General features: G+C 44.6%; 1 protein-coding gene across 1 annotated transcript in view; it reads left to right on the top strand.

Moving 5' to 3' along the window:
- The first annotated feature begins 5,042 nt into the window (after positions 1-5,042).
- LOC123622583 (adipocyte plasma membrane associated protein) overlaps positions 5,043-9,387 on the top strand; it is a 31,842-nt gene continuing 27,497 nt past the window's right edge. Inside the window, exon 1 of the mRNA XM_045529078.1 lies at positions 5,043-5,203. Coding sequence (XP_045385034.1) covers positions 5,112-5,203 — 92 coding nt within the window. The 5' untranslated portion in view covers positions 5,043-5,111. The remainder of the gene's footprint in view (positions 5,204-9,387) is intronic.

The following is a 9,387-nucleotide window of genomic DNA, read 5'->3' as shown; positions in this document are numbered from 1 at the left end:
AATCTGAGTTATACAACTTTTCTCTTCATCATTGTTTGGGAATTTTGCTGCATAACAGGATTAAGCCAAACAAATATGTCATTTCTGGGTCTATGAATATCAGATGGTTTGTATCCATGTTATCAAATGTAGGTAGAAAGAACTTCTGCTATAGTCTGAAGGTTTGTGTTCCCCACCATGCCCAAAATTCATATGCTGAAATCCTAACCCCCAACGGGATGGTAGTAGAAGGTGGGGCCTTTGGGAGGTGATTAGGTCATGAGGGTGGAGCCCTCATGAGTGGAATTAGTGCCCTTATAAAAGAACAGGAGAGAGCTTGCTCCCTCTCTCTGCTCTCCACCTCATACGGCCACAGTCAGAAGATGGCCATCCGCACACCAGGAAGCGAGCCCTCAACAGACACTGGACCTGCCGGCACCTTGCTTTTGGACTTCCCAGCCTCCAGAATTGTGAGAAATACATTTCTGAGGTTTAAGCCACCTGTCCATGATACCTTGTTACACCAGCACAAATTAAAAAACTTTCCTCCTTCACAATGTACAGAAGGTGTGAAAAAAAAGAAAGGCATGCTGGACTGTCCTGCTTGTAATACATTCCTAACAGAGTTTTGAGGATGAGCTGCCTCCCTCAAACTACAGATACGGGAAGAAAAACAAAGACGCTGTGAAAAACTGTCAGGCTGTCTACTCGCCTGCTTTGATGCTTCCTTGTAGTTACTCTGTGGGGCACTCGCCAATGCTCCCGTGGGTACTACAGAAACAATTAGCAAACAGGGCTGCCCCAGGTCTTCTGGGCAAGGCTCCCTCTTTTTCCCGCTTGCAGAACTCCTTTCCTCTATGTGCTTGGTATTGATGCAATACCCCTCTGCTACTCCACAAAGAAACTGCTGCAGAGCAAACAGACTAGCTGACCTCTGGCAGGCCAGGTCAGGACAGGCAATGTGCCCTTTTGGGAATGCAGGTCTGGCTTTTCTACTTGGCATTGTGACTTCTTTGCCTCATGGGTTGTTTAGAAGAATATTTTTAAAATTTCCAAACATATAGTTTTTGTCATTTCTAGTTTTGTCAAAGATGTTTAGCTTATTGCACTGTGGTCAGAACCCTACTCTATTATTTCAGTCCTCTGAAATCCTTTGAGTCTTGCTGTGTGACTCAGCCTATCACCAATTTTTATAATGATCTCATGTGAGATGGAAAAGAAATACATTCTGTAGTCACTGGGTACCATGTTAGTGTGTGCATGCAATATTTTTTCTATCCCTTTAATTTTGATCTTTCTATATCCTTACATTGTTTGGTGTGTCTCTTTGAAACAGAATATAGTTGCACTTTGGTTGTTAAACCACTCTGGTAATCTTTGCCATTTAAATGGTCCATTTACATTTAATATAACTATTTATATACTTGGCATTTAATCTCTCATTTAACTTAGTGCTTTCTATTTGTCCTGCCTGTTCTATGTTCTCTTTTTTGCCTTCCTTTAGAATGACTATTTTTAATTATTCCATTTTCTGATCTCTCTCGATTGGCTTGAAGTTATAAACTTTTACTATTCTTTTAATTATTACCCTAGATTATAAATTGCAGCTCTGACATATTAAAGTTCAATATTAATTGGTACCTTACCCTCCTTCCAGTCAATACAAAGACCTAAGAACACTTTAACAACACATAACTCCCTCCCAACTTATAAACCATGCATTTTAATTCTCTTTATATTAATATTTTAATTGCATAAGGCATTATTATTATTGTTGTATACATCATTATTGTTCTAGACAATATTAATTTAGATTTACTCACATATTTATCATTCTGTTGCATCTTTTGCCTTTCCATCTATCTTTTCCAAGTTTCCATCTAGAATCATCTACCTACTGCCTGAAAGGCTCTTTATAATTTCCTTTAGTGCAGGTCTGCTGGTAAAAAAGAATTCATTCAGTTTTTGTCTATCTTAAAATATCTACTTCACTGTTACTCTTGAAAGGTATTTTCACTGGGTAAATAGCTCTAGCCTGGTTATTTATTTATTTATAAGCACTTTGAAGATTTCTTTCCTATTGGTATCTATTTTCCCTTATTTCTGTTGAGAAGTCAGCTGTCAAACTAATGAATGGTCATTTAAAGCTAATCTACCGCTTTCCCTCTGGCTGCTCTTAATATTTCTCCTTGTCTTTGGTTTTTGCAATGTTATTTTTTGTAGACTTGTTTTCATCCTGCTCTGTAGATCCTAGCTGAGTAACCTTGAAGCCTACCCCTGATCATCATGTCCTTGTTTAACGATCCCTGAGCACCCTATCTTCCCTCTTACTCTATTTCTTGTCCTTCCCTGGGCCCCCAACCCGCGCATTATAATCTTGCTTATCCAAGTGCACAGGCCACTTCCTCCAAGAAGCTTCTTTGGCCACTCCCACCTCATGGCACTTGCCTTCAAGTCACACTGCGGTTCTTCTACAGAAATGCTTTACAATTCTCCCAGATATAATGCCCACGCAAGTTGGCTGACCTTATTTCACCTTTGTTTTGTCACAGCACTGGGCACCTGGCAGGCTTTCAGGCAATCTCTGTGGAAAGAACTGAAGCAACATTGGATTGGAAAAAAAAGTAATGGACTAGAAATAGAGTTTGTTTCCAGTTTTGGCTGCAAGGCACACTGTTGGCTGCCTGCCCAGCACCATGTGCCTTTTCTTCCATGCTGGCAGAGCCCTGATTTTGTTGAGGTAAATGCCTTCCATGTGGGCAATCCCAGGGTGGAGGGTGGGTTCTGGTTGGTCTTACCCAGTGGTGCTCAACCAGGGGCCATTTTGTCCCCTAGAGGACATTTGGCAGTGTCTGGAGACATTTTTGATTATCATGACCAGGTGGGACACTATAGGCATCTAAGTGGGTGGAGGCCAGGCCAGGGATGCTGCCAAAAATTCTACAATGCACAGGACAGGTGGCCCTCTACCCTCTAATGAGGAATTATTTAGCCCAAAGTATCCATAGTGCTGAGAAACCTGATCTAACCAATCATAGTGGTCACATTCCTCTGCCAACAGCTGGTTTTGGCATGATAAGAAAAAGATGTCGACCTGGTTAGCAGCTGGGTTGGAGGGTGGGGTGGGAGGACCAAGAACTGAAACAAAATATAACAAAGTGGACTTCAGTATGACTCAAAAACAGAACTATATAAAAACCATGCTGTGCAACACAAATGACCTAAATTCAGACCATTTTAACACCAGCTCATGCAGACCCATGTACTTCAAGATAAGACCACCAACAGAACTCCAGTAACTCTGCATGGACTCGTTCCAGAGATAAGACTACTAGCTCCTCTAGCGACTCTTCTCAGTTACAAATTCTGACCAATCCCTGCCAAGACTATTTATGACTAACTCCAGCCCCAAACCCCATGAGGACCTTTCCATAACTTCCTGATTTTGAGGAGCCTTATAGGTCTTCTGGTGCATTCTTATGCTGCAGCAAGTTCTATAAACCCATCTTTTATTATTATTTTTCTTATGGATGTGTTCCTAGCTATTTTCCTTCAGTAGGCTTTAACACTGGGCATGCTATACAAATAGCTCCAATGCAATGGGCTTGATGCTACAGTTGAGGCATGTTCAAAGTACCTTGGAAACAAAGAGGAAGATGTTCTTGCGAAATTGGGGGGAGGATTTTCAGCAATGATACTTGAAGTGGTCCTGGTTTTGGCCAAGTGGAGGTGAAGGAAAGTGTACCACAGGAAGAAGGAATGATATGGACAGAGCAGGGAGGCATGGAATTAGAAATGGCATGCAATCCTGAGTATCTGAAATAGGGGATGCAGGCCAAGAAGGGGCCAGATCATAGAGCACTTTGTTAATAGCTATACTGGCTGTATTCAACCACAGGGAATGAAAGAAAATGTTGCTGAGGCCTGAATCTCCATAGAACTGGATTGGCATGAGACTTCATTTCCCTCAAGCTGGTTCTTTAGCTCTTAGAATGAATACGTAACATTCATGTGGAATTCTAGTGCCATCTAGCACTAGAAAAGGTAATGGCACGTTTGCATCAGGAAAGCCTCCAAGTGCAATAAGGAAATTAATTCTTTACACTGCATTTTGAATGAGCCTTTTCCAGAGGTGGTTCCAACTGCCACTGATAACAGGCCTTGGTTTCCTCTGCCTGGAAATCCTCCTCGCTGTCTCTCCCCCAAATTCTATTCATCTTTCAATCCCTTCACCTGTAAAATCTCTTGCAAGATCAAATTCTTTCCCTTTGAAGTAATCATTAAAATTTTTACATGTATTTTTTATGATGATCTAAGTCATCTCTCCCATAAGTTTAATTTCCACAAGGGAGGGGCCTTGTCTGTGGTTTGCCCACCACCATCTCCCAGCGCCCGGAAGTACAGCTGGCTCACTATGATACTGTTGACGAACAAAGCGATGCCTGCTTTATGCTTTCTTAAGCTTTAGTTGTTATTAGTAATAATTTCTATTCATATCCCGCCTATAGTTAAAGGTAACCCTTTTGCAAACTTTATGAAATGTCTGTTGTAACCTTCAGAAAAAGATGTAATATTCAACATCTAGTCTTAACCAAAGGGAAACATTTTCTCATTTTCAGGCGGGCGTTACTGCATTCCAAGAGCATGAACGTGCTAAGTTTTTACGCTGCCTGTAAGAACCGGGTCTCTGCCATTTAATACACAGCGCCACCCTCTCTAACGACGAAAATGGCCAGTATCTCAGTCGGACACTGCCAACGTGCATAATGATGACTGTCGTCCCACCGTCAGAAACCAAGTGAAACCAAGGCGGTAAGCGCAGGGGCTAAGCCGCTCGCGCTCCAGGCCAGAGGCCGAGGCGGGCAAGGAGCTCCGCAGGCCTCCGAACCGGCCGCGGCTTGGCCGGCCCTGCAACCACCCGCCGCCGAGAGCCAAGCAGCGCCGCTCTTAAGGGCGCCCCCCGCAGCGGCCGGAAGGGGCGGGTGAGAGCTGTGGATTGGCCCCTGGGTGCTACGTCACTTCCGCGCACCAGGGGGCGGGGCGGGCCTGGAGCCCAAGTTGGAGCCCCGAGCCCGAGCCTGCGCCGATCAGTGCCGGCTAGTGGCGGCGTGCGGAGAGTGCGAGCCTGCGCCATGAGCGAGGCGGACGGGCTGCGGCAGCGCCGGCCTCTGCGGCCGCAGGTCGTCACGGACGATGGCCAAGCCCCGGAGGCCAAGGACGGCAGGTAGGCTGGGCCCCCAGACCCGGGCCCTGGAGCTGGGGCCGCGAGGAGCGAGGACGACCCTCCCTGACTTCAGCGCCGGCAGTAGCAGTAGCAGTAGGGCAAATGCGGTGCCAAGTGCGTTGCAGCAGCCCTCAGGCATAACACTTTTTACAGAGGAGGAAACGGGCTCCGACAAAGTGGATGCGCCTGCCAGGTTCTTGAGGCTTCGGGTGCACCCTGCGCCCAGTCGCGGTGTCATTCCCCGGCTCTCGGGGTCCTGAGACCGCCCCGCGCCGCTCCTGCCCCTCACTCCCGCCCCGACCTCCGGAGCAGTTGCTACCTTGCCTTCCTCTCGCTCTCTGCGCCCCTTCGCGCTGTCCTTCCTGCTGGCTCACCTGATCCCCCGGGGGACAGCCACCTGGCCACGGCCCTGCGTCTTCCCTGTCAACCGCTCACACTTTCCTGAAGGGATGTCAGAAAAAATTCTGGGGTCCCGCCTAGTGATCCGGGAAAGAGCTGGCTTCTACACCTGCTCTTCTGCCCCTGCCCCTCACGCTGCGTGACCAGTCCTCACCGTGGTGCTCAATCGAGTGGAGAACAGAAATGACATTGTAGGCAATTTTTGTGAGAATTTAGCCTTGCAGGTTTTCCTGATAGGGATGGAGAAACGCAGGAGACCGGTTGTTGGTGCCTAGTAAATCTCAGGTTTCTGGCCTTTGCATCCTCCCCCAATCATCCAGAATTTTAAGTATGCTATGTTTTGTTAGCTACAAATGGAAGCATGAGCCTTAAACTAGATTTCAGTATAAGATATTTAAAATTCACTTGTCAATTTTGTGTCCTGAGTTTTGTAACTGAATTTCTAGGGAGAACCAAGAGGCACCATAAACCAAGCTCAAAGTTGTGGAACTGATTGACTTATATGTTGATGGAAATATTAGAAATATTTATTGGTCATCAGCAGTGTGCCAAGGAGTGTGGTACATACTGAATGAGAGGCAATTCTGCCCCTGACAGCCTGAATTTATTCACTAATGACAATAAGAGGAACACATTTGAAGGAGAGCAATAGCAGAGAGGAGTATTTATTTAGGCTCTAGAAAGGCAATTTGGAGAAGAGATTTTGTGGTAGTAGTGGACTCCCCAGGCCAGTGGAAAGATCAGGAAGATGCTGCCGTACATCCTGATGGTAGGATGACCAGCCATCCTGGGTTGCCCTAGACTCAAGTTTCCAAGGATGCAGGACTCTCAGCGCTAAACCAGGGCAGACCAGGACAAATTGTTCATCCTACTTGCTGTGGATATTATGAATTAGTCATCTGCTGATGACTAGAAGCCTTTTAGAATGGTCTTGCAGAGACTGGCAACGCTTTACTACAGAAACTATGAAAACAATGCCCTTTTCCATGACAAATGGAAGAGCTGCTGGCCCGAGTTTATCCTGAGGTGCAGTGTGTTGAGAACCTGGGCATACAGCACCTGAGGGCACTTGTTAGAGTGTCCCTACTCTCGGGTCTGCTGCTCTGGCACTCCTGGCTCCAGGGCAGAGTGGCAAACTTAATTAAATTGTTCTGGTTCTCTGTGGGGATTTCTTCCTTAATGATGAAGTAAATTGGATTTTCCAAAGTCATCTTCTGCTGCCTGATCTTTTCCTGTGTGCCTTTAATATTTGTATTTAGATTATTTACTTCCTTGTTCGTGAACATTGTTCTTATTTGCCTATGTTTCCATCTATCTCTTCTTGTTTTTTGATCATCTTGATTATCTAAAAAGTTCAGGGTTCAACATGAGTCAGGAAAGTGCCGTGTACAGTGGGTGAAGTAAAGGACTCTGAAGGAGGTAGAAACACGAAACTGTTAGAACAAACTTTAGATACACTAAATGGGATACAGGAAGCCTTGAAAGACATATTATTAAATTAATAGAAGAAGGACAATAGATTTTAGCAGCAGAAGGGACACCTAGCAATACTTCTGACTCGGCGTGAAAGGGGTGTTAGCTCTGTTTTAGTGATGAGGTCTATGTAGGTGTATGTAGGTGAGGTGGTTTATATTGTATAGAGTAAAAGATGAAAATGAATGACGGATAGAACTGGCAGCTGGACAGTGATTAAGAGGCATATTTTTAAAATTATGCTTTGGAAATAAGATTTTATGCCAAAGCTCTTGAATTTCTGTATTTGAGCTATGATGGAGAATTTGGTTGTTAAATCCTTTTATTCAATGTGGAACATGGGTGAGCTAAGCACTTTAGCATACCATTACAAGCTAATAATTATGATTTAGCATCAATTTCCCAAAATGTTTTAGAAACTTTATTGAGGGAGTAATTGTACACTTTGAACACTTTGAAACTGTTCCTTCCCTTTTGGTGCACAGTTCTATCTAGGAGGAGAGCTGTTTAATGTGCATATGTAACTGTTTAGGAGTGCAGAGTGAATATATTGAGGATTTAGTGTATTTTAATGCATTACATTCTGTATAATTTTGCTTTTTCAATAAACTTATGAAGGATTTTAGGCTAATTAAAAGTCTCTGCTGGGTCAATTTTACTTTTTTCTCTTCAAGACTGAAGGGTAAGGGAGGCAGTGTGGAGAAACGGATGGGGCATTGAGAAATTCATGAACTCATTCATGAGGAGTCAGGGATCTGGAGTTTTTGTCTTGGCTCTGCTCTGGGTATGTGTTTTCAAATGGCTCTTTTAACAGGTCCTTAATTCCTTAATTTTTTTCAAGGATAAAATGATGAGTCTAGGAGCTCCAGCTTAAAGAAATGTGCAAAATGAACAAATTCAAGGTGCAGTCACTTAAAAGACAGGACTTGTTGCTGTTTGGCTTTCTCAGGTGGGGATCACCTTAACCCCTGAGGTTGCTGGTCTATCATGGATTTGGGGCTAACAGGTTTTCCACAAAAATCACAGGTCATTTTTGATCTCTTGGAGTGTGTCTGTCAGGACTTCAGTCCAAGATTCAAGAATGTGATGTCCTGTGTGCAGAAGGAATTAGAGAATACCCTTCAGATTTGGCTGGTGAAATCACAGGATTTTGTAAATCATGGGTAACTCAACAATAATTATCAAATCCTGTTGCAGCACTGAGGTTGCCTCTTGCCCTTAAAGACTGTAGGAAATTTCAGGGTGCAGATGTCCTCACAGAGGCGAGCATTCCTCCAGCTCTTCTGAGAGATTGGGGTAAACAAATTGATTTCTCAAACTGCACCTGAGAAGTAAGTCACCAGCCTTCCTGGATGTGTCAGCACAGGATGGGAACGTGCAGCACTTTGTCAGTGAAAATGGATCAGATAAATATGGTGTCCTTTATTTAAGTTAAAATAACATGGGTGGGCAGAGGCGGAGGAAGGCAAACATGGAGAAAGGGCAGAGGAATTATAGCTGACTGAGTTTGCAGGAACTGACAAGAAGCAGGGCCTGTCAAAAAGCTAATGAACCTTAAAGTAAGTGTTGTGCCCAGAACAGAGGTACAAGCCATGCTTGCCTCATTTATAGAATAAGCCAGCTCCGTTTCAAGTGCTCAGGAGCCACATGTGGCTAGTGGCTGCTGTATTTCCATCATTGTAGAAAGTGCTGTTGGACAGCACTGCTCAAGGAGCTTCTAGTTTAAGCTACCCTTTCAAAGACTTGACAACAGAACTTTCCAGTAGAGGCTGGATGATGATCAAGTGGGGGCGGGGAGGTGTTGGTGGACTTTCATTGGGGAGGGAGTCGATAAGGTTAGTGGTGTCCCCCTGTACCTCAGGAACAACTGACGAAAATAAAAAAGGGTTCCCAAGGCCACTGTGGAGCTACCAAACCAGAATCTCCAGGCCTTGTTTAAAGCTGCCCAGGTCATCTTGTAGCAATGCAGGGCTGGCTGCCCTTGGGAGCACTGGACTGGGGGCCCTCTAGATTCTTCTCCAGGGTTTTATGCTCTGTATCAGTGAGAGGGTGTTACTGCTAAGTACCTAGCAAGGATGGACGATGTGGGACACAGGTCACTGTCCCTGGACTTTTAGCCACGTTTCTGACTGTATGTACCATCGCTTTCGGTCCTGGCTGGATTTTTTGTTTTGGACATAATTAAGTCTTTACCATTGTGTGGAGGGACAATCAGATATTTAAGCAGGATGTCACAAGCTTTGAGTCAGGTTACCAAGTTGAGATTTTAGATATGTAAGCTGCAGTGTGGTACAGGAGAGTTAACAATGTAG

This window comes from Lemur catta, chromosome 17, assembly GCF_020740605.2.
Source record: "Lemur catta isolate mLemCat1 chromosome 17, mLemCat1.pri, whole genome shotgun sequence".
Classification (NCBI taxonomy): Eukaryota; Metazoa; Chordata; class Mammalia; order Primates; family Lemuridae; genus Lemur; species Lemur catta.
Note: the sequence above shows the minus strand (reverse complement) of the source record. Positions and strands in the feature narration are given on the sequence as shown.